General features: G+C 39.2%; 1 protein-coding gene across 3 annotated transcripts in view; it reads right to left on the minus strand.

Moving 5' to 3' along the window:
* RALGAPB (Ral GTPase activating protein non-catalytic subunit beta) overlaps positions 1-26,115 on the minus strand; it is a 76,630-nt gene that overhangs the window by 20,731 nt on the left and 29,784 nt on the right. For 2 of the 3 annotated variants that reach the window (XM_002915147.4, XM_034641760.1), the window contains exons 10-21: positions 23,513-23,714; positions 20,545-20,712; positions 19,886-20,000; positions 19,373-19,520; positions 16,809-16,873; positions 15,800-15,929; positions 13,895-14,028; positions 12,413-12,595; positions 11,164-11,315; positions 5,243-5,430; positions 2,880-2,986; positions 1,154-1,306 (exon numbers count right to left, since the gene is read on the minus strand). In XM_002915147.4, coding sequence (XP_002915193.2) covers positions 1,154-1,306; positions 2,880-2,986; positions 5,243-5,430; positions 11,164-11,315; positions 12,413-12,595; positions 13,895-14,028; positions 15,800-15,929; positions 16,809-16,873; positions 19,373-19,520; positions 19,886-20,000; positions 20,545-20,712; positions 23,513-23,714 — 1,745 coding nt within the window. The remainder of the gene's footprint in view (positions 1-1,153; positions 1,307-2,879; positions 2,987-5,242; positions 5,431-11,163; positions 11,316-12,412; positions 12,596-13,894; positions 14,029-15,799; positions 15,930-16,808; positions 16,874-19,372; positions 19,521-19,885; positions 20,001-20,544; positions 20,713-23,512; positions 23,715-26,115) is intronic. The other variant, XM_011219609.3, reaches the window with a different exon arrangement.

Raw genomic sequence — 26,115 nt, forward strand, 5'->3', positions numbered from 1 at the left:
AAAAAAAAAAAAAGGAAAAAAAAAGTAAAAACTAGCTTTGCCTTGCCTTAGCTAGGACATTTCCTCATGCTATTATCCACTTTGTACTCTTCTCTTTACTGCTAACTGTATAGTTTATGTTCACTGCCTCTCATTAACCATTCACTCCCCAGCCCCTTACACTCCTGTCCCTGACTTTAACACTCTTTTGAACCTGCTCCCAAAGGTCACCCGCACATTCATGCCAAAATCCTCTACTTAGTGCTCCTTCTCCCCGGTCTCTCTGGCTAGTGTAAGCAGCCTCTGATTCCTGCCCTATTCTCTCAAGCCCTAACATACTTATGCCCCTACTTCTTTTTTTTTTTTTTTTTAAGATTTTATTTATTTATGTGACAGAGAGACAGCCAGCGAGAGAGGGAACACAAGCAGGGGAGAGGGAGAGGAAGAAGCAGGCTCCCAGCCAAGGAGCCCGATGTGGGACTCGATCCTGAAACGCCGGGATCATGCCCTGAGCCGAAGGCAGACGCATAACGACTGCGCTACCCAGGCGCCCCTATGCCCCTACTTAAACAACTTCTTTCTTGATCTAAGATACCAATTATTTAATCTAATTATCTAAATTAATCTAAAACCAAATACATTTTTCCCATCTTCCCAAACCTGTCCTCTTCCCAAATAATCCATATTTCTGTAAACAGCACTGATATCTCCCTTGTCACTCAGCTTCAGAATCTAAGTTCTTACAGTTTTTTTCCTTCTCTCATCAATCAAAGACTGCTTGGGTCTACCTCTACAGGACATTCTATGTGTTTCAACTTCCACTATCAGTCAGGTAGTCTTTCCTTTTCCCTGCCTGAACGGTCATCAAAATCTCTGAACTGGTCTCCCTGCTCCAAAAACCCTCCACCAGAGCCTGATCATGTCCCCATCCTGCTGAAACCTACCATGGACCAGCCCAGACGCCTCTCTAAGAGAGGTCCAGGTCCTTTCAATCAGTCACAAACTACACTTGTCCTATTACACGGTAACCTGGATGACAGAGATCTAGGTCATCTCAGGAACCACCTCCAACAACATTAAAAAAAAAAAAAAACAACAGTGTCTCAACCACAGCAGTTGTTCAAGAATGTTTATAATCCTTCCCTTAACAACAGCTGACAATAACTTATCTTACTTCTTCAGTGACAATTTCATGCAAATCTGGAATGCTCAGATCTGCTTTCACAAAAGGAATCTTATCCACCTCTTCAGGAAATGGTCGATGTTTGACAGTATATTTAAATCCAACATCGTTTTTAGGAACTGGACGAGGTTCAGGTACAAAAAGCTGTTAAAATAAAACAAATAATGTTATGTGTATTACATTTGGTGCCTCTGTAATGACATGTACTTCCCTGGTCTCTTAGATGCCTGTTTCCCTAGGATTACGTAACACTGAAACTCAGTTAAGAATCTGCAAATACCACTGCTAACACCAAAGGTAAACAGACTGTGTACCAGTGTACTCCTTTATTTTTATAAAAACGTTCATCATTTTGCAGATTTTGTGACTTATGGGTTGTATACCCCTAACAGCCCCAGGCCAGAATCTTCCGTATTAAGTGGTAAACCAATTGATAAAGCAGTTCAGAACTTAAGGCTCAAAATTCCCTCTTCTCCAAGGGTTCTCATATCATCCCATATAACAAAGTACAAGTTTAGGTCCCCTGGGCCTCTCTAGACAGTGAGTTCAACTGAATACCAAATCTAGATCCTCATAGCTCCAAATCTCTGCTTTAATATACATTTACTGTGAGGCTTCTGTTTTTGCATCTGAAAAGTAGAAATAATCCATCACAAGGATGTTGTAATGATTAAATAAAAATGTATAAGGCACATATTAAAGCATCAACAAATCTTAGTTCCTTTTCTGATCTCCTTCCTCCTGTCTTTAATGCTAATTTAGTGGCTTACAGTGCTGATAGAATGTGATCTGCGTGATGCCAGCAAGTGAAAACAGGGGTGTGCTCCTCAGGGTAAAAACACATCTCATCTTAGAAGAGATGGCTAGGATGTTAAATGATTTTAGACACATGCTCCAATTTTGTGGCTGTCTCTCTTAAATGCTGGTGACATTTTATGAAGTCATGTTTTAAAGAATTTTTAGTAACGTACGTAAAAGCTAGTAATGTAAAAAGTGAAAAGAACAGTAAATAAAAAGGACTCAAATTCTATTCAATATTATCGTGTACAGAAAAGAAAAAAAGATTGTAAATAAATCTACGAAAATACTTAGTGACTACTTCTGGAAAGTCAGAGTACAGATGATCTAAAATTTCTTCCTTATTATCTGAATTAGACAACCTTCTCCCATGAGCAAATTTTATTCACAAAATTACAAACGTTACAAAGAAAATAAACTATGCCATCCCAAATAAGATTTCATTAAATTATACAGCATATTAAAAAAATTATAGGGCATATTACCAATTATACAGGAATAAATCATATAAAAACAATGTGAAACTAAGTCCTGTTGCCAGAGAGACCGAGAGTCTGGCCAAATTTTTTTCATATATGGCATATACCTGAGTTTTATCATATTTAACACAGAATAAAAAAATGAGGCCACGGCTCAGAACAGTTCTTGATCATAAGCGGATTCAGAATCACCTGGAAAGCTTTTTGAAAATACACCCATCATGAAGATGCCTTTAAAGAGTAATTTAGTGGATGTGGAAATTATGGGCTCCTAAGATGATTCTGATGTGAACCAACTGACTGAACCCTGACTAGGATCAAAAATATTAATGAATTTTGTTGGGATATTATTTAACCTTTAAATCATAACACACGCACACGCGAACACATGCACTCACTCACTCACTCCTAGTCATTTCCCTGTAACTTCTAATGGATACCTTCTGATTTGCTTTTGCTCCTCTGGGTAAAAGGCAAAGTTGTTGTGCCCAAGCAAGTCTTCCAGACATTCCCCGGACCAGCACAGTGACAGAGGGGAAAAAATCATCTAGAATAAAATATTGGTGTAAAAAGTTTTTATTTCAGACAACAACCATTTAAAATACATGTGTTATCAACTGTAGAGCCTCTAATAATCCAAACCCCAGCAGCAGTGTTTGAAAGCCACAGTGTTCCTGTCCGTGTGCCACCTCTGCGGTTTCTGCCATATCCACTTACCGTAAGTACTATTATCTTACTTCGTATCAACCACTTTCTTATTTAAACTTACATCTATTTTAAAAGGAAATTATGTATTTTTAAATGGAAAACTGTGAATTTTGGTGTGCTAATAATGTATTTTTTAAACACATGTTTAACAATACATAAAATAATGTTCACCAATATATTCACTAACACCATCTCACATGCCTCCATGGGTACACATACACATTTTTGGTAAACCCTGTCCTAGCCCATACTCTTAGTACAGAGAGACAGACTGGTTGTCTGCAGTGCTGCTGCTGCATTCCCCCACGCCTTGTGTACTGCTATCCACCACAGGCAGTCACTGTTCCATCCCAGGGGAAGTTCAGGGGCAGGGAATTGGGGGTGGGGGGATGGGAGGAACTCAAAGTGACCCAGATCCTCCTCCTTATTCCCTCCTTCTGTCCTGGTGTGGGAGTTCAACTTCTTCAAACATTTTTTCTCACTTCTTCTGTTATTAACTATTACAATAAACTATTAAAATGTCCTTGTAAATCTATAAAGTCCAAACTGTTTATATTTTTGGTACACTTCCAAAGCAGTGAAATTACTGTGAATGAGAGTAGGGAAGTCCTAAAAAATCTGAAAGAGGGCTGACACTTACCCCTCAGGCCAGGAAACCTGAAGGGAACACTGAGATTTTAGACTCCACAGCAGGTGGCCTGGGAGTAGAAGGCTGGAGGAATAATGAATAACAGGTACAAGGCAAGGAAGAAAGTGAAGCAAGCCCTAGGTCTAGGACAGAGAAGATTGAAGTGCATGCAGGGAAGAGCTGGAACTAGCACTTCTAGAGCTGGGCAATGCTTAAAGGCAACATTTATTTTATATTAAAGTCACTGTATCTTACCACCACACAATGGAAACCTGTGATGGTATCCACTCATCTCTGAGCTATAGGGAAAGGTTTCATTTTCATTTTATGGATTCATGAGATCCTACTTATACAGTCTCAACAGAATTTGCATGGGACTGTAAGACCCTGTTCACCTTTGTAAAGGTAACAAGTCTTTAATTACTAAGAAAATCCTAGGGGGCAGGGACAACAGAAAAGGACAGCATGAGGCTCAGAAAATTTGGACACTAGTCCTAGTCATACCAAGTACTTCTTGCGTAACCCTGACCAAGTCACATACTCTCTCTGAGCCTCCATTTCTTCACCTATAAATGAAGGAACAGTGGGTGATTCTCTGGACCCTCTCTGCCCATGGGTCTGTAAGCTTCACTTCCCCAGAAATAAGGGTCTCTCTGAGAACATGCTTCCTTTACATACTGGCTGATTCCAAATGCCATCAGAAAAAAAATATATATACTCTGAGTAGCCTGGGTTGTAGTGGTAATCATGTACCTCGAGATGGGTTACAATTGTGGGGGGAAGTTGAGGAGGGAACTAGTGTATGCTGTGTCAACGGAAAATCATTAAAGGGTTTTCAGGAGGGCACTGGCATAGTCAGATCCATATTTAAGAGTATAATGATGGCAGCAAGTAGGACTGGGGTAAGGGTAAGATATTTTGGAATGGGGGGGTGGGGGTGGTCAGACCATGTGGGAAGCAACCACAATAATCTGAGTAAGAAATATTAAGGCCCTGCATTTGGATGTATTGGGAGGGGTGCAGAGGAAAAAAAGATGCAAGAATCACTGGGTAAGCATAAACTCGGACACCAATTATGGAAGGGGGAAACAGGAAGGAGCAGGCCAAGATGACTCCTCAAATTTCCCACCTGTTTGGGTGGCACGGATAACTGAAATACAACGATGTGGAATGAGGGCCAGAAGAGGAGAAGGGCAGGATCCGAAGTTCAGGAAGAGTAATAATAATTTTTATACACATTACACAAGAGAAAATACCCCACTAAAATAAACTTTTTACAGAACTATAGAGCTCCTTTCTGATATTTCAGATACATACAAAGAGCCTCTAAGAGATTCTATTTAATATGTGTATTCTATTTTCTGTGTGCATTTGCAGTCTTTCCCTCCCTGACCCTGGAAACAGCCTGCGAGTACTGATGAACACGTCGATTTTGCAATGGAGAAGGCCCAAAGTGCTGCAACTTACTCTGTTCATTTCCAAGAGGTTGCTCCAGCATTGCCAGGATGACACTGTTATCCAAGACAAAGTACCGGAAACTATGCTTGTTTATGGTTGGGAGCCTGGAGTACTTAATCAAAGTGGTCTCATTCACCAGACTACAAGGAGAGGCAGGACCACTGGGTGAAGGAAATGCGCCAAGCAACTGCATAATACTATGGAGAATGCAAAAGATAACAGTTAATACCCAAAGCAAAATCTTAAGTTTACCTCATGCATCAATGTGTTCTTCTGCCCTTTGAATTTTAAGTGACCACAGCCATGCTTCCTCTTTGCAAATCAGAGTTACTTCCTGTGGTGGACGTCGTAGTGTGTGGTCCAGATTCCTGCCTCCAAGTCTGAAAGCTCCAGTCCCAAGAGATGGTGGCCACAATTTTCAGCTGCATCCCTCTCTAGGACTTGCTCTCAGGCCAAGAAGAAGCACCTCACCCCAAATCACCACTTTGTCTGGAACAGCCCACAGGCAGCAAAAGGGTTATATGGCAGTATCAAGTCCCATCCCAGCCCCAAAGATCTCTGTTGTACCTGCCTCAGCTTAGTGTTTCCCCTCTGCTCAGTCCTGCCTCCTTCACCTCCATAGAGCAGGTGATCCTAAGAGCACCTTCCAATAAACTTCTTGCAAGGAAATTTCTCTCAGAGCCTGCTATCCAGAGAACCCAACTAACCACACTTCTAAATTGTGGAGCTCTCAAAAATGTATTTTAAAAAATATGTTATGTGCTCCAAGTGTCAGGATTATGCTAGCTAAAGCATTCTAGACCTAGAAAAGAACCCAAAGACCAGCCAAACCTCAATATTTCAGATGAGGAAATTCAGGCTCAGATGTGATAAGTGATTTTTTTAAGCAACCAGGAACCAGGGCCTGCTGCCTTCTCACTGTGTGGTCCTGAGTAGACATTATCCCCATTTTACAGATAAGACTGGAGGCACTAATAGTACACCTTACAGAACTACTGTAATTACTAAATAAGAATATTTAAGAAAAAAAATGCTTTGTAAACTGGAATTCAACTGAACAAGAACAAAACTTAACATTCAGAAATGTTTATGTCCATAGAAATTTCTGCATACATTCAATTAACAATAATAATAACTGGCACTTACCATGAGGCACTGGTCTAAGCACTTAATACACGTTCTTTTGTTTAGCTATCAAAACAACCCTATGAGGTAAGTACCACTATCATTCCCATTGTATAATGAAGAAACTGAAACAAAGAGAGAAAGTACCTTGTAATGATTTTACCTTGTGGTCCTATTATCACCTGACCCGTCATATGCATCTCATTTGGAGTCTGATGTACTACCAGTGTGCCACAAGGCCTTCCCCACATGGCACCTCATTCGGAAAACTAATACTCCCCAACACATTTTCGTCATCTCAATTCTTAGCCTGAGCAGCCTCTCCCTTTCTCCTTCATTCTAATGCCTGAACACAAACAGCTCTGATAATGGAAGGCAACACTGCTCAACAGATGTTTTCCACCAAAAATTTTCTCTTCTCTTAGGTGGAGGATGGTCTAAAAATTTCAGAGACCAGGAGAATTTGATGGTGAGTTCAAGCCTCTAAGGATGTGTGGAAAACAAGTGAAATAGTAGACCAGAAAGAGGATAATGTGACTTCAGTTTTCTAATGCAGGACAGAGACAGATGTTACAAAGTATATGGACCATGTGAGTTTGTCATGTTGGACGCAAGATCCTAAGACAATATCAAATGGGCTGCTGGCAAGGAAACAGGTTACTAAGATCAAATCACACCAGCCTAACCACATTTTCTCTTCTGATAGTGACTAGACTGGAAAGGTAGAGAATGGTTTCTGAAGTCAAGACATACAGGTACTTAACAGTGTATGGTGACAACCTTGGAGACAACATTGAAAAATTCCTGTCAACCCGAATGGAAATCTCTGATGGTGTGCTTTGTGAGTCTATCTCTGTTCAATATTTTCACCAGTGTCTTTGACTAAGTCACACACATAGCAGGCTCATTAAATCTACGGTTGACCAAAAGTTGAGCTGCAGAGTTAATATGTCAGAGGAAGAGTTGGGATCCAAATAATGAGAGAAATCTTACATAAAAAGATCCGAAGTTTAAATGTAGAGTTCTGTACATCCAAATACCCCCAAACAAGTAAGTACACGATGAGAAAAACAGACAAAAGATAAATGTGTGAAAAAGACTCTAATTTTAGTTGAGTTTATGCAAATCATCAAGTTCTCAAAAACCCAATGCAGTCTCAAAGTACATTTTAATGAAAATAATATCCTACAGGGCGTAAAGATCATCCAACTCACCTAGAATATTGTACTCAGCAACTTTAAGAGGTACATACGTAGTCAAACCCCCACTGCTGAGAGAAGAATGACCAGGATGATAAAGGTACTTGAAGCTCTGTCATGTAACAAATAGCTTAAGGCACTGGCAGAAACGAATCACTAACTTCATGAGCACTATGTTCAGATATCGTTACTGCCTGGGAAGAGGACTCCACTACCAAGAGTTTGAATTAGAACTAATAGGTAGAAGTTTAAGTGGGATGATTTCAGTTCAATGTAAACATCAATTTTTTTTTTAAAGATTTTATTTATTTATTTGACACAGAGAGACAGTCAGAGAGAGCGGGAACACAAGCAGGGGGAGTGGGAGAGGAAGAAGCAGGCTCCTAGCAGGAGCCTGACGTGGGACTCGATCCCAGAACGCCGGGATCACGCCCTGAGCCGAAGGCAGTCGCTTAACGACTGAGCCACCCAGGCGCCCCCTAAACATCAAATTTTTAACAATAAAAATGAAATGGGAACCCAGGGGGTTACAGTATCCCAAAATTAGAGACTAAATAACTGGGTATATGTGTCTTACAGGTGGCTTAAGCAGAGGGGCTGCTGAAAGGTGTTCCAAGAGTCCTAATTCTGAATTTGTATTAGTACACGAAGGAGAAAACACCCAACTAGCTACTCTGCACTTCATCACCGTCTACTATTCTTAGCATTGTGAAGAGGTGTTGAAGAAGGAAATGTGGGCTCTACCCAAGTTTGGGAGACAACACCAGCATGTATCAAATATAACCAGATACAATCGTGACAGTATAGAATTCCACACTATGCAGTCGCGTCTGACTGAACGAGCACAGAGGCACAGAAAAGAGTCATCATTTGGAAGCAGAATAGCCAAGAGAGATCCCATGGAGGCAGACAGATCTTATGTGAGCACTGAACAGTGGAGGATGTGACCTCAGGGAAAAGAGGGAAGTCATGAAACCCAGGGAATACACAGAGGCAGGTATGAGCATGCCCACAAATGGCCTGCCAGGTCCTACTATGGCAGAAGGGATATGCTGGGAAAGATCAGACAGTAGGAGTGGGTACAGAAGAAGGAGGGTCTTGACAACCAGACAAGAAGTTCAGACAACATGGCAGGAAACAAGAGATCTATTGTTTTCAACCACTCAAGCAACAGAAAAAAAAAAAACAACAGTGCCTAAGGAGGAGTTCAAAAACGGAATGCAAGATGAACACGGTGAGATTAAAAACAGGGAAATTAGGCAAGAAGTGAGAAGAGCCTAGACCAGGATGCTGAGGTTAGAGGGGACGGAGGAAATACTTGTAAAAATAGAGTCTACTGGACTCGGTCACTAGCTTCATATGGCTAATGACAGATAAAGCAGAGATAAATCAGAAAAAAAAGCCAAAGGTCTGTGTTTGCATAACCGGAAAGCAGCAGTGATGCAAACATAAAGCAGTGATTTTGAGGCAACAGAGAGATTTGGTTTGGGACAGGTTTCATGATGACGGTACTCTGCAGGGCCCTCTTCAAGACTGGTAACTGGAGATACCATTTGTGGAGCTGGCAGCAGAAACAAGTGCAGATAAAACAGATGAGCCACCTAGATAATCACTGGCTAGGCTGCCTGGAAGCCAGGGCTCATTACTCATTCTGAACACATACATACCAATTCTTGCGGCGTCATATTCTCATAGGAATGCCCCACCTAGGGGCTAGGAGGCAGCAAACTTACTTTTGTATAATACAGAGTTCCCAGTGAGAAATGCTCTCCCTCTTTCTCTCCATATCCTTCTTATTCTTCCAGGCACACATCAAAGCTCAGTTCTTTTATAAAGCTTTTCAGTCTATCCCACCCCCCACATGGTCTTCTTTTTTTTTTTTTTTTTAAGATTTATTTATTTGAAAGAGAACACACGTACACGAGCAGGAGGAGGGGCAGAGGAAGATAATCTTTGAGCAGACTCTCCGCTGAGCGGAAAGCCCAACTTGGGGTTTAATCTCGCCACCCATGAGATCATGACCTGAGCTGAAACCAAGAGTTAGAAGGGCACCTGGGTGGCTCAGTCAGTTAAGCATCTGTGTTTGGCTCAGGGTCCTGGGATCAAGCCCCACATCAGGCTCCCTGCTCAGCGGGGAGTCTGCTTCTCCCTCTGCACCTCCCTCTACTCGTGCACAATCTCTCTCTCTCTCAGATAAATACAGAAAATCTTCAAAAACAAAACAAAACCCCAGAACTGGACACTTAAATGACTGAGCCATCCAAGCACCTCTCTGAACTTTTATCTAGTACTCATCGCCTGTATAAGTACATATTTAAACAGTTGCATTCACGTTTTTCTGATTTTCTAGCTATTAGCCAAACCTCCAGAAGCACACCAAAAGCCTAGCTAGTGCAGTAAGCAGGACTAAACTAAAGCATGCATACTTCTAAAAATGCACTGAATGACCAAAGCCTACGAGGAAGAGAAATAACACCCCAATAACACACACCCCAAGTGATACATAGACCACTGAACTCAAAAGATTCTGGGATCTTGGTAAGGGCTGACTTACACACAAATCTGCAAGCAGTCCTGCCTACCACTTTAAGACCAAGATGAGCCAATCCAGACTGACCTGACATCTGCCTTCCTGCTTTTATGTTTTCTGGGTCTTCACCCACACTTACCCTCACAAGCCCCAAATTTCCATCTGTACTGTGATTCTACCTCATCTTCTCCACTCAACTCTTCCCTTCAATCCATAAATGTGCCTACATGGCCTTCCTTCCCTCTTTCCATTCCCCTCACTTACCAGCCAAATGCAAACTCTCTCAGCAATCTCTATTTTTCTAAGGTTCCAACCTGTCTCCATCCCTTCACTACCAAAATGATTAGAACAGAAATCTTCCCTTGCTGCCTTCTTAACCACTCTGTAATCTGGTTTTTGATGAAACTTCACCAGTCCTGTAAAAGTCAGGTCCAATGTCATCTTCTCTAGAAAGCTCTGATTTGCCCATATCTGGAAGTATTCCCCCTTCCAGCATGTTATTATACCCCTTCTCCTGCAGCACTTACTCTCTACCTAACATTATAGCTATTTGTGCTCATCTCTTATCTTCCCTATTGGACAAGAACCTTTTTGAGCATGGTGATTGAATCTGATTTATCTTTACAATCCTATTACAAGTTCATAAGAGGGAGCTCATAAATTTTGACTGAATGCACTTCTAATACGTACTATAAATGTAACGGAATACAGACCACTCAGCTAAGAAGCAGGAGACTTAATAGTGTGACCTCAGGCAGATCCCATCTCTGGACTCAGGCACCAAAGGGAAGAGGAAGGGTAAGGCTCTCCGAGATTCTTTCTAACTCTAACAAGATATGACTTCAATTAATGCCAATTAGCAAGGAAAAACAAGGACCCAAACTCTCAGCCCCACATTCCTGGGTTCTTTTGGTCCCCAAAACAAGTTTTCCCTTTCTATTTTATTTCTAAAGAAAAAGTATCCTGGAAGATTACATCACTTAATGCTGAACAACTGAGGAGGAGAGGAAACAACATGGACCACAACTAACCCCATCTAATTGCTAGGAGCAATCCCTGTGCAGTCACTTTCATACCATGTTAGGGTGGCTTCAGCAGCATCCTTTACCCTCATAGATGCAGGGTTTGGCTCCTTATCTCCTTTGTACTTGACTTCTTGCTCACTGCTCTTGGATTTACTTCCTGAAATACCCAGTTCCACAATCTCCAATACTTCCTTAAGACAGTCCTAGAAGCAGGAAAGGCAAATCAGTTTTTGTAATACACCTATGAGAAGATAAGGAAATACAGCAAAATGCTAACAGTGGTTGTGTTTTGGTGATGGGCTCCAGTTTCCTTCTCACTTTAATAGGTATATGTTAATTTCACAATAATATAAAAAACTTTGCCCAATTTTTCTTTTAAGAACTGAATTTGAATGTTCAGAGTTAGATAATAAATGATAAATTCAATTCAGTCTTATCAGTCATAATTCTTACAAAACTACCACAGACTATAAAATCATGAAAGCCCAAGTTTAAGAAATAGAACAGTAATTCAGTTAAACCTGGGATGGTTTAAGACATTAAGACATTAGATTATCCAAAGGGAAGTTCATCCATTACTAACATTTTTAAGCAATTCTTGGTACCATAACTTTAGTAGAAATCATAATGAAAATAACTAAGTTAATCAACAGTATTATTTTAAAATGATATAAAGTTCTCCATAAATATCCAATGAGCCTGATATATCTTATTTATACTATGAATTCTTGATAGCCGCCTGGCTCCCTATAAGGAAGATATTAAATGGAACAATGGCAAGGGAAATCAGCCTAGAGATCTGCGCCTACTTGAAAGTGGGAAATATGTGTGAAATGAGATTTTTATCTACAAGCAAACCGTTATGGCAAGCTGTGCCCTCGGTTTGCAGCCCGGCTACCAACTGTCCTTCAAAGTTTGGCAATGTGTGACCAAAGTGCCTGCTGGCCATCTCAAAGCTACCACATCCTTTCAAGAAAGAATTTTCTTGATATTTCAGAGAAATTAGTCAAGGCTCCATCTTGCAAAAGAACTTCTCTATGGATTAATTTGCAACCAAATATAAGTGTGATGACAATTTTTGAATTGTGCTCCAAAGGACAAGTATTCTACCGAAATATAACAAAGAATATTCAGTTTAAAATAGGCAATACGTATTTAAATATTCTCTTTTAAGAGACATCTTCCCAATATACATTTTTGTTTCTCCTTCTTGTTTTAAGATCTAGTAAACTAACCTTTTCTTTCTTTCTTTTTTTTTTTTAAAGATTTTATTTATTTTTTAAAGATTTTATTTACTAACCTTTTCATCAAGCATATCAGGGTGCTCTGTCAGCCAGACACAGAGACACTGAAAAGCTGCTACTATCATGGAGTGCAGATCCCGGGAGTGAAGAGGAGCTGGCCGACTACACTGGTACACAATGTAGCTGCACACAGAACTGATGGCTCGCTTCCGGTCTCCAGAGTCAACCATCACCTTCACCTAAGCATATTCATACGGGGAACACAGTTAGCCAGGAACCACTGTATCAATTTCAAACTATCTACACTGCAGCCTGGCCTTTCTGACACTGGGATACACCACAGGAAGCCTTGCTTTTTAAAATATTATTGATACAAAGGCACCTGGGTGGCTCAATGAGTTGAGTGTCCAACTCTTAACTTTGGCTCAGGTCACGATCCCAGGGTTGTGTGAGATCAAGTCCCATGTCGGGTCTGTGCAGTGGGTGGAGCCTGCTTGAGATTCTCTCTCCCTCTCTCCCTTTGTCCCTCCTCCCACTCTCTCTCTCTCTTTGAAATAAATAAATCTTAAAAATAAATAAATAAAATATTATTTATACAGGAACAGAATATTTCAGATACATCATTATATAATACTCTATAAAAACCAGAGAGCATTTTTCAAACTCTAAAATAGTTATTTCATTTTAGCATATTTTTTCATTGGCTAAAAAGCTAAACTCCTGGGGTACACCTATTCATCACTCCCAGATATCAAAAGAATATCTGGCAATGGAACATGTATATATTTCTTAAGCCCTCTAACCCAATCTTGTGGTGATGCACCATGGGCTATAAAGTTCTGTATAGCTGCTCAGAGGTATAATTAACATACAGGCAACTACACATATTTACAGTGTAATTTTACAAATTTTGGCGTAAGTATACACTTGTGAACTACCACTACCATCAAAACAGTAGACATATCCGCCACCCCCAAATATCCTCGTGCACCTTTATAACCCTTTCTTCCATTCCTTTATGCCCCTTCCTTAGGTTACTATTGATCTGCTTTCTGTCAATGCATTTTCTAGAGTTTAATACAAATAAAATCACACGTATTGTATTCTCTTTGGGGGGAGGGGGTCTGGCTTCTTCTACTCAGCATCAGTATTTTGATATTTATGCATATTTTTATGTGCATTTATTAAAATCAGATGATCCTATAATGACACAAAATATCATGCTGAAAATTTAAGGGTATTATAAGCAAATACAAAACCAACAGGTATTCTATTATCATGTGCAAATTAATAGGAAGTACTGAAATGTTTCCTGTAACTTAAGAGCAAAAGTATCATTCATCATCTTTGAACCTATTAAAAAAAGTAAAGTTCACTTTGTAAAATTTCACTAGGAGGCTCATTTTTGCACACTCTGGATAAAACTATGTTTGAGAGTAAGTAACACTGTAATACCCATATCCAGGAGTTGAGAGATATAGGAAAAAAAGTCATGGTCCAAAGCTATTGGGCTAAAATAAAAGGACTGTTCTCCTCACCTTTGCTAGGCCAGAGAGGAGCTCTAGAGCTGCCAGTGATATGCTCATGTCTTGCCGCCACTGGGAGTTGAGTCTTTGGGTGACAAGATGAATGCTGCGAATCAGGAGCCCAGCAGCTGAATCTGTATTAAGAGCTAGGATATAACCCCAATGCCACATCCCACAGGGAGGGAAAACAACTAAGCATTAGTAACGAGAAGCACAGCATTCCACCAGGCACAGACCACAGCAGCCACAGTGAGCACGATGGGCACCCACACAGTGCTATGCTCCCCACCCCACTGGCCTGAGCGTCAAGCCTGACTGAACAACAGTGCACAGGGCACACACACTGGACCAAAGCAGCTTCTAGCGCTCAGCTCAGGTACTTTTACACAGACACCCACTAGGATTTGGCAGTTCAATATATCTTAAAATTTCTTAATTAACTCATAGGGAGTTACATCTAAAAAAAAAAACCAATGAAAAGGCGATCAATTATTTTTTTGGAATTTTATAGAAAAAAGGAATTCACATTTTAGAATCTCCTCCGATGTTAGGAATACCCTAAAACATCTGTTGAAATTATTTTCAGGGTTTAACACTATCAAAAGTCACATGCAATGCCTTTTCAAACACATTTTAACATTTAATTCTCTAAAGCTACTTTAATACTTCTAAAAAAATTAAATAATCAAGTCGCCATATTTTTATTTGGCCTCTAGTTCTACATTTAAAAATAAGTACTACTCACTTAATTATAAATTAGGACAAATTAAACCGAATTTATAAAGGAAGCTTTAGGGACATTATACCTGTCGATCCTATCAGAAAGAGGGCAGTGACAACAGAAAAAGGAATGATCATTAAAGAGAGACATTCATGCAACACTAACACAAATCTGGATTTCTTAGTAAAAACTACTTTACGACATTACAAGCAGAACTCACTAACACCAGTTCAAAAGGCTGAAACAAACAATAATCACTTCAAACATTTATATTAGAACACATACAATAATTCAAAAAGTTCTTTAGTGTTTTAGAAAGCATGAAAAACAAATTTTCATCTCTAGTATACTTAAATCCATGAACATAATGAATAACAATTTAAATAACTTCTTTATAAATGCAATATTTAAATTTGTTGAATAACCTCACAATGTCCTGATGTATTTGACATGCTCAAGGATACTTAAAAGCAAATTTAAACATGCCTGGACTCCTAGGCTCATGAATTCTCCAGATAATTAAAAAATTAAATTCACATCTAAGGATCCAGATTTCATTCCAGTCATGTTGGACTAACACTCACAGATTCAATACAATATTAATAATCATGTATTAAAAAAAAAGGCACCCACATATTCACAGAACCCATAAAGTAATTGCCAAGGTAATGGACATCACTGAATAGTATGCTCTGCTAGCTTTTGATTCAAATTTGTGACTAAAAAATCTAACCGGTTATAGTAGGGTATATGGTTTTTAAACACAAAGACTCTCCCCTCTTGGTTCCATCTAACGTATATTTTATCACTCCACTTACCACACTGCAATAATTGATGTGCTGGCTATCTCTGTCATTAGAGCCTGAGGCAGAGCACATTCTATTTCTCTGTATTGCCAGTATCTGGTAACAGAATCCATAAATTTTTCCTGACCACCCGCTATTATCGTTTATAAAACTGAAAAAACTACCCAAAATCTAGCTACTAAAAGCTATAGAGGTAATTTTAAAAGATTTGTTTTCTTTTTAAAAATCTTTTAGACTAATAAATATTAGGTTATTAAGTATTATACCTAAATACATTTAAGTATTATACTTAAACACATTAAAATCATGAACACTAAAATTTTGTTTATGTACTGGGCATTAAAAATTATTCAATAATCTTCAGATTTCAAAAGAACAAACATGGCTTACCATAATCCCTTAGGAGAGCTTGAGCAGGTCTTTCACTATCGGGAGTTGTGGGCTCTGTGCTTCCACCACTTGCTGAACTAATACCACTATTAGTGCGACTATGACTCTTCAGGTTATTCTCTCCACCACCCTAGTCAAATAAAAATGGATCAAATATTTGAGGGCTACATCCAAAATTGGCCAGTACAGACAGAAGTCAATCATTAAAAGCCATGTTAATAAAACGGAATGGGCCAACTAAGTAGCACAAACTGATACACAGATAAAAACTGACAAGGGATTAAAACTACTGAGGTGTTTTTGCATAGATGCCATCTACTGAAGGGTATGAAGGGTCTGATGATTATGAGTGTCCATTCTGGAGTCTTCTTTGCTGCTGTTTACAAAGGGCCAGCCCAAGACCTTTCCTATGTTCACTAGACTTCACCAGCTAATGACTCTGGGCCCTTAAAGAATTACCTTATCCCTCCTAAGCAAAATTTCAGGCATACAAGCTTAAAAAACAAAACGCAAATAAACAAACAACAGTAACTTTCAAATGTAGTTACCAGAAAGCAAACAAAAAGATATCATGGTTAGTGTAAAGACTGACTCCTACACGGATAGGGGTTAACAAAGGTATCTGTTAAAGATTTCTCTCGTTTTTCTCCCCATATAAACAAAATTCATTATATCCAGATCAGTGGATTATTACTAGCAACCTACTGGGACACGAATATAATTTCCTTAATAATAATTTGATCACCCATCCTACATCTACCCAGCTCATTCTGGTATACTCTGTTAATTTCCCCACTCTCCTGTCTATACACCAAGTGTGGGGATCACATATCCTATAGCCAGAAGCAAGGGGCAGTGGGAGTCTCTGGGAAGCTTTTTTAATTTGGAAGTACTGGTGCTTTGGGGGACCTTCAAACTTTAAAAATCACAAGGACAGACATTTTGGATTGCAATTTACATAAAATCAGATGTTGATATTCTGACAGATAACATGTGGTATGCTTCTTACCACCTCCATTTGGCAACCAATGGCTTCTAAAAGTGCTGAATCTTGAACAATATTTAACATTGCCCCTGTAACAGCAAAAAAAAAAAAAAAAAAGGCATTTTATTTAAATATATGACAAGAATACTAAAATGGCTAAAATATCTCAATAGAGATAAGAATATGATTTTAGCTGACTATTCCTGAAATGTCCATAAAATTGCTAATAAATCTACTGACTGGATGAAAAAAAACACTCTTTAGAAATGCCCTAATTCTGATCTGTCCTCAAAGTTTTAAAACCACATTTTCTAAAATAAACTTGAAGTCAAACTATATAAAAACATGACTACTATCAGATATTTTTAAACTGCTATTTAAGACCAGATGCAAGCATATCAATTTCAAGGCTAATACAAACTAAGAAAAATATTATGGACTACTTTAAAAAAACAGATTCTGTTCTTTTATTTGTTTTTTTAAAGATTTTATTTATTTATTTGACAGAGAGAGAGATAGAGTCAGAGAGCACACGTGGGGGGAATGGCAGAGAGGGAGGGAGAAGCAGGCTCCCTGCTGAGCAGGGAGCCTGATGTGGGGCTCAATCCCAGGACCCCAGGATCACGACCCAAGCCAAAGGCAGACACCTAACCAACTGAGCCACCCAGGCGCCCCTGGATTCTGTTCTTTTAGAAATAAAAGAAAAATGACAAAATAAAAATCTTTCTGGTCAGACTGCTTTTGTGTTTATTTTATTTGAGAGAGAAAACGAGAGGAGAGGGCATGAGTGGGGGGAGGAGCAGAGGGAAAGGGAGAATCTCAAGCAGACTCCCTGCAGAGCACAGAGCCTGGGGCTCCAGACATGGGGCTTGATCCCACGGCCCATGAAATCATGATCTGAGCTGAGATCACCAGTCAGACGCTCAACCAACTGAGCCACCCAGGTGCCCTTGGTCAGACTGCTTTCTAAGAATAATTAAAGCCACAAGGTTCAGGGCTACCCGTGGCTGCATATTCTGAAGGAAAGCTGCACATATTTACTATCAAGGAACTTACAGCCCTAGAAAGGCTAGAACAGAAATAAGACAGTGTGCCTAGCACACTGCTTCTCAACTCAGTGTGGGAGTACTCTCGTCCACAGTGGATAAAGAGAGGAGAGACACAGCTTTGCCAATCTATGGCAAGAGTTGGACAACTGACTCTTCCTTGAAATGTACATATGGAGCTCTTCAGAACAAGGGTAAGGCAAAACTAAATAGCAACTCTGTAGTAAGTGTCTGATTTCAAGTATACGTTATTTGAATAACCTAAAACACTACAACGTGGAGGCCCCCTCATAGTAAGATTTAAGCTCTATTCTTTCAACTCTTTCAAAATGAAAGGATTTATTCTTCCCTATTTATTCCACCTTCTCACTGCATAACATAACACTTCCTGAACACTCACTCCAACTACTCCTGCCACCACCAATTCTTTGGCCAGGACATTTCCTCTCCTGAAATGAAATCCTAACTTCATTTCTGCCTATTCAAATTCTGCCTTACAAGATCAAATTTAACTTCCACTTCCCCCATGAAGTCTTCCTTGCTCTTTTGGTTTGTTCTCTCAACAATGAAGACACTGAACAAGACATGCAATCTGCTATTATCTGACACTTTGTGAGAATGTTCTAATTTCTGCAATAAGACTTGCTCAAGGCTGAAAGCCATGTCATTCAGTTCTTTAGTACTATCCTCAGAGCACCTGTAACTAGGGCCATGTTCTTGGCTTGGATGAAAAGCCAGAAGTACAGAAAGAGACAGCTGTAGTAATTAAGCTGAAAAATAACGGGGGCTTAAAACATGGCAGTGGGCATAATGATGAGGAGCCATTTAAAACTGACAATCAGGGACACCTGGGTGGCTCAGTCGGTTAAGCTTCGGCTCAGGTCATGATCCAGGGTCCTGGGATCGAGTCCGGAATCGGGCTCCCTGCTCAGCGGGGAGTCTGCTACTCCCTCTGCCTGCCGCTCCCCCCCACTTGTGCCTTCTCTCTCTGACAATAAATAAAATCTTAAAAAAAAATTTTTTTAAATAAAAATAAAAAGGAGAATCAGTATGATCAGGAAACCACCAGAGAACATTAAGGAAAAAGGAAGGAAGCAGAGCAACAGCTATTCCTCAGTTTCCTCCTGGCAGGGTTCTGACATAGCTTCCAGATTTACACCCAACTCAAAATTTTTCCCCATGGACATAATGAGCAGGAGACAGAGGAAAATGCAGATGTAAGGGACAGAAGGAAAGAGGAGAGAGGGAGAAAGAAGAAGGAGGTAAGGGAAAGGAGGAGAGAGGAAAGGCAAGAGGGAAAGAGAAAAATAATACAACTAAAACTAAGCAAAAAGGACCCCTGAGACACCTATAACGCTTTCCCCTTCCCTCATCTCACACCTTAAAACTTTTTCACATATAGAAGCAAACAAATTCTGCCTCTGATTCAGAGTAAGTAGAGCTGTATTAGGCTCAGGCTTCATCACCGACCCCTGGCTTCCAAGCACGACTGGGGTCAACAGTGTATGGGTTCACTTACAAAAAAAATGTGTGAACACAAACCTAGTATCATTTGAGTGTTGTTGGGGTCCGTTTCCGTTTGCAAGGCACCTATTAGTATATTCACAAGTCTCAACTTCAGGGACAAAAAAGTTATTGGTTTATCATATGAAGAGCTGTCGTCATTACTAAACTTTCCTTCCAGGACCACCTACGGAAGAAACAAATAATACTCAACATCAACTGCTGCGGTGCGCTATGCCCACATGGCAAGTCCTGCAGTGGACAAAGAGACCAGGCTACCAAGCAAGGCCTTCAACTTACTAGTATTAGCCCGTCTGCGAAGTCTGGCACTAACTCACACAACACGCGTTATTATTAGCTGTCACTAGCTATCGCCACCTGAAACAGTAGACCAAGGCATGCTGGCTGGCTGATAGAAGAACAACTTTGTTGATTTGATTGAAATAATCTGAGAAAAGTTTTAAAAAGCTCATGTTCCATTTTTTAAAATACAATTTGATTTAAGCACACAAAACAGAATATAGAATATAAAAAACTTTAATAAAACATTACCTCAGATCTGACTGTGCCAAAATGATGAGGGAGGGGCAACAAAGAAAGGAGGATATTAATGGAAGATCTTCTCAATTCTGTTGGATTTACATAGCTTTTGAATTTTGAGAGTTCTCTGCCAAAAAAAAAAAAAAAAAAGAAAGAAAGAAAGAAAGAAAGAAAGAAATAGCTATTGGTATTTCCAAACCAAAGCTCGTTTTTAGCTATTGCCAAACATACATTGTCAATTTTTCACAATATAAGCACTGGGTTTGGTTTCATAATGCAATAACTACTTTCCACTGAGTTTATATTGTGGGGTGTGTGTGTGTGTGTGTGTGTGTGCATTTCCATGTTAAATCGTTACAGAATTAAACTAGAATCTGATTGATTGTTTTAAAATGTATGATCTACTCTGTAAAAGTAGGACCTCTGGGCTGCAGTTGTTCTTAGCCCTCTAGACCAGGCCAAAAAGGATTCAATATGCCCAGGACAAATTAGAACTAAATGAATTCAGAGATGAGATATATCTGGATGTTCTATGCTCAGGTAATGTGACCTGAGTCCCCTTGGGTTATGAAGACAACTGCACAGGATAAATTAGGAAACTGGGGAGGAAGCACCAAAACAGACCTGGCCAAACCCAACAAGTGATACGCTAGTATAGAGTGAGAGCTTACCTGTCAGGCAAAATGGTTTCAAGAGCTGAAATAAAGTAAGGAACCACAACATCAATCCCTTTCAAGTCACAGCAGAACAAAGGAGGGGAGTTTAGAATAACGCTGGCCAAGACAGGATGGCACACATAATCATTTATCTGCAAACCTTGAATTAAAAGCATGTAAAATCTAGGAAAGCAAGAAAAAAATTTTAAATAAACTGCTGATCAACTGTTTTCATAATTATTAATATTTTCTACACACTCATCTGAAAGTCTATTTCCACTCTTCACTACTTCTATCCTTTAAAAGGTATTACTAGAGTTAGAACAATTCAAAAGCAAATATACTAAGAACCAAATTATCTTTCCTAATGAAAAGAGAAAAAAGATTCATGTCTATTACACCTTCTTGAAGTGTTAAGCCTCGCAACTCAGTTATAGGTGCCTGCAAATGAAGACAAATGACTGCAGTAATTATCAGTAAACTAGGAATTAGTGAACTGAATTCCATGCCAGTAAAATTTTGCAACAATTCCCAGTTTTCCCAAGGGGGAAAAAAAAGTGTGTGTTGTGTCTTTCCCCTTCCCCATCATTTCTGGGGGGACGATGAAAGAAAGAAACCTCATTCAACCCTGCATTTACCATGGAGGTGAGTATGAGTAAGACTCCTTTTAGGAATATACCTGAGCGTACCTTCCTTCAGCCTCCTCTCCTAACCTCCAATCAACTAAGTATTCAATCTTCCATCATTCAAGAGCAACTAAATCGGTAAACTCCTCTACTACCGTGAGGCACTTTTCTCCACATACCTATTCAGAAACAACTTCCTCACCTCCTGGTCACTACTCAACACACTGCAATCTAGCTTCTCCTCCTAGAACTCGGTTGAAACCATGTCAGCAAATAACCAACAGCCTCTCAATTACTAAATCCAGAAGACATGTCTAAGTCTTAACTTACTCTGCCTTTTTTAAAGCATTCAACCCTTTAATTACTCCCTTCTTCTCTTCTTTTCCTTCTGTGACCTCTGTAGCTGTTTTCTGTAATAGACCCTCTTACTCCGCCTGCCTCCTACACTGGTATCCATCAGGCTGTCAAGCTCCACTCTCTTAAGCTCTCTCTCACACTAACCTGGTTTTAAGCTCCTGAATATAATCAAATCAATCTCTACTCCATGCCTCTCAAGTGAGCCCCAGATCTGTTAACCAAAAGTGTGCTGGATACCTGAAAGCAGGTCATGTCAATTATTGATTAGTGATAATTTGTACTGATTACTCCAGTACTTCCTATGCAGTGTCTGGCACATAGTAGGAACTTAATAAATATTAGTTGATTAATATCCTACAGGCATCTCAAACTCAATAGTTTCATAACTAAGTTCACCACTTGCCCTCTAACAAATCTGCTCTTTCGGTTGGTCATACTCCCACCATCCAGTCTTAGGGGCCAGACAGAAAGCTCATGATCACAGCCTTCTCCCTTATTGCTATTTACTCTTCAGGGTATCTCCCCAACCCATAGTCTCCCTCCCAGACTATGCCTCCACCACAAGTGATAAGCTCCAGCACTCCATGCGACCCACCCTCACAGTTGTAGCTGACTAGACCAGAGGAAGACACCTGATTAATCCGATCCTCTTTCCCAGGAATCTGAAATTAGGCTTCAGAAATGCTAACTGGCCCTGCTGATCATCTAGACCAAAGCCATGGAATTTGAGAACTCAGAAGCATATTGACTACAAGAAGTCATCTGCAGAGAAGAGAAGAATGAAGCAGTTCTGGGAGACCATGAAGACAGAGAAACAGGAAGAAAGTTGTTTTGTTCCTTGAACACTTCCTAGTTTCTGATCCCTGCCCTTTGTGAGGCCCCACTGCACGTCCTGACTTCAGAATGTATTAAATAGCAGTTTCCCGTAACTCATTACCATTTTGCTTAAATCACATTGAGGGGTTTCCTGTTACTTAAAGCCAAGAACCTATTAAGATACCTGATTAGTTGCCTGCATGTACCATTCTGTTTCAGGCCTACAGGATTCTGCACTCGGTTCCCTGGGGCTCAGTTTAATCCTCACTCTTGAGAGCCCGGCGGGTACAGACACCTGAATGCTCTCTTGGTGATCACTTTAGCAGCTATGTGAATGATCAGTTCAGGAAAGCAAAACAGAGTCAAGAAAAAACAGGAGGCCACTACAAGTTAATTTAGGAAAAAAAATGACAAGATCTAAAGTGTCATGGTGAGGACAGAGTGGAGAGACTAGAAAGAGGGTTAAGTAAGGCAGGAGTTGGTTCACCCTCTAAAGAGAAAGAGGGACAAGAGTCTAAAATGACTCCTAGTTTCTGGCCTGAGCAACTGAATGGCTGACAGAGCCATTCACCAAGATGGATGAAGTCACCGATTTGGGTAAGATAACTCTACCCAACTTGCTAACATAGGCTAACCACTACCCAACCTTTTTAAGTCCAGCATAATCATCTCATCCTCTCTAACTCTTTCCTGAACCCCTGGAGTAAATGTGTACTGCTGCTTCTTCTGAATGCCCACAGCACTTGACCTCTGCCTCTCTCCTACCAACTTCCTATTACTATCGGATCATTGTTACTTATGTACGTGGCTTTGCTCACTTGAGAAAATAAGCTCCCCAGAGGCCAGATTCACAGCTAACATTTCTGGACCATCTATAGTGCCTAATACTATGCTAAAAATTTATTTAATTAATGTGATCCTTCCAAATTTCTCCATTATTAATAAAAATCAAATATGATGAAATAAATAATATTTCTAAAATAAAAAGCATCTTAAGGATCTTTACCAAACTTGATGAGGCAGCTAAAATGCAAGAATTTCAAGAAAAATTCCAATTACTTATAGACATTTGCAAGTATTTCAGACCAAAATTGACTTATCACTTCAGCCTACCAAGTCATGCTATAATAGTTTCACTATCAAAACTATATAAACGGAAAAATAAACAAAAAAAATTCTAAGACCTGGATAAATAAGCTGGCAGAATCTCTTCTCCAGTCTTCTTGCTACAAAAAATCCTACACAGTGTCCCACAAGCCTCAGCTCTTCCTGCTTCATAGTTATCAGGAAATTCACTTGCATCAAACATAGGATTGGAAACCATGGTGTCTGTGGACATTTGTGACCCTTTCCGTCGAAACTCCATGCTAGCTTGTGTCGTAATGGCTGAGGAGAGAAAAGGAGCGTTTTATTATATTTGTCAATATGCAAATAGGCTCATGGGACCCTGGACACAAAGATCAAGTGTTGGTGTCATTAAATTGTTACTTAAATAGAATTCAATAATGCTTTTGTTTGGCAACTGCGTCTTAATTTTTTTAAAAAGGGGCTCTCTGAAATCTTCTTTGAAAATGGTAACAATTAATTTACAGTGATATTATCCGTTTAATAGAGTCTACTAGAAGCATTTTTCAACTGAATTTTTGATCAGCAGAGTACATGTGTATATATCTGTATGTGAATACAGATATATAATAAAAGAATTTGGTTTTTCTATTATTTATTCTGCTTTTTCCTCCCCCTGTAGAATGATGCTTAAACATTAAGAAAAATAGCTACTGCAATTTACACATTACCCCAGACAGACATCATAATTGAATGGGCAAGCCCATGCCAGTTTTTATAGTTTAGGGAGAGGGCAAAGTAAGGATGAGAAATGGGTAGGGAGGAAGAGAGAGCATTCCCACCACCCACCCAACTCCAAAACACACACCAAAGAATTGCCCAACCAAGCAAAATGAGAATGAATTTTAACAACCACAGACAGCAGCTAACTTGAGGTTGATAAGTCAGATAATTGGATTGGTAAGAAAGATTAACATGGTCATTCATTGTCACTGAAACAGAAGCCCTTTGAAAGTTGCTTTTACTTTTAACAAAAGATTTCACAGTGTATCGAAAATCACTCTGAAATCTTTTATCACTCTACATGAAATGTTTAAATTATTTTGTAATAGTTTTAATAGAATGCAGAGTCAAGCATAAATCTTTATGCAACTTCCCATGAGCCATTTTTTAGTCCTGAATAAGCTATCCAGCAATAATACATTTGAAAAACACTACATGCAGAATGCATACAAACCAAACACTAAATCTGTATTAAAATAAGCTTAAAGCTTAAAAAAAAAAAAAAAGCCAAAACACAGTTAGTGCAAAGTCCTGGAATTCATGACATGACCAGACTAGTGTACAGAAATAATGGGACTGATTCAGGCAGATTAATTTGCTTTTGCCAACAATCTTCCCCATTCAAAACACAGAAAAGTATTTTTCTTCCCAAGTGCAAAAACTACAAGAGACAATGACAATAAAAATTTTTAATGGAATTATGAAAAAAATAAAAACATGACTGCAATTAAGGAGAAGCTTCTGGTTCCTACTTACAAGATTTATAAGAAAGAAGAATTTGGATAAAAGATGCTGCAAGATAATAGAAATAAATGGAAACAAATCAAAGGACAGCAGTAATTATAAAATACTTTAAAGATGGTGAAATTTTACAATAAGTTAAGAAGCTTTTAGCTTTTTAAAAGTTAGATTAAAAGCTTTATGATACCACAAGCTAGTTCAAAAACAGGAAATTGTGCATTCAGATCCAAAATTGTGATTTTTGTATCATGCAAAACAATGAACGAAGAAAATTACACAACTACAAAGAATTGAGGTTTTGAACTGCCAATACGTGCATTAAAATTTTAGTTCATTAACCCTTCCCAGCTCAATGTTACTTTCACAAACTACAGTGTAATGTCACATCAGTCTAGAGCTAACCAGTTCATAGAAGCAAACATTTTAAGTTAGAGGTGAACTGCATGGCAGAATTCCTTGATGACAGCCAGTACTTAGAAAACAGACTAACAGTGTTAGTATTTCCAAATCTTCCAACCCTGCCCCTCCACTCCCACCCCCACAACTTCAAGAGCAGCACCCAATAGCACTCAAACCCAGTGAAATACCAGGACACCTCCTATCTCCTGGGTAATGTAACAGCCTTTCTCATCTCCAAACACAATAGGGGAAAGAGGAGCTTCTATCTTTTCCGTACGAAGGAAAATGTTAAGAGTTAAAAGTAAGAATTAGTTGCCCACATATTATCTGAATTATCCATCTTTTGGAACGAGAGGGTGAACAAAGCTGTTACAAACTCCCTTGAGAGTGAGAAGAGCTGTAAATTCCCTTTAAGCAAGCCCACCAAGGAGGCAGGAGATTGAGCCATTCTGGATCCAGGGAGTTTATGGTCAATAGCTTGATACCCAAAAGTTACAATTATAAGAAATGCACCTTAATAAAAATAAAAATTAAAAATATGACTGATTCATTCTAGAAAATACAATACAAATTAATAAATATAAACATGGTTCAGAAAACTCAAAATATAAGGCACACGAACATAAGAAAATAAAAGCCAAAAATGTTTCCTAAAAGTTTTCATTTAGTCATAAGTACATTTACTTATCCATATGTGAGAACTACTTTCAAACTTGTAAATAAACTATAATATGGAAATGGCAGAATATAAAGTGTCTGAATTTGAAGAAAATAAACAAAAGAATCTGTAAATTCAAAC

The sequence above is a fragment of the Ailuropoda melanoleuca genome, chromosome 13 (genome assembly GCF_002007445.2).
Source record: "Ailuropoda melanoleuca isolate Jingjing chromosome 13, ASM200744v2, whole genome shotgun sequence".
Classification (NCBI taxonomy): domain Eukaryota; kingdom Metazoa; phylum Chordata; class Mammalia; order Carnivora; family Ursidae; genus Ailuropoda; species Ailuropoda melanoleuca.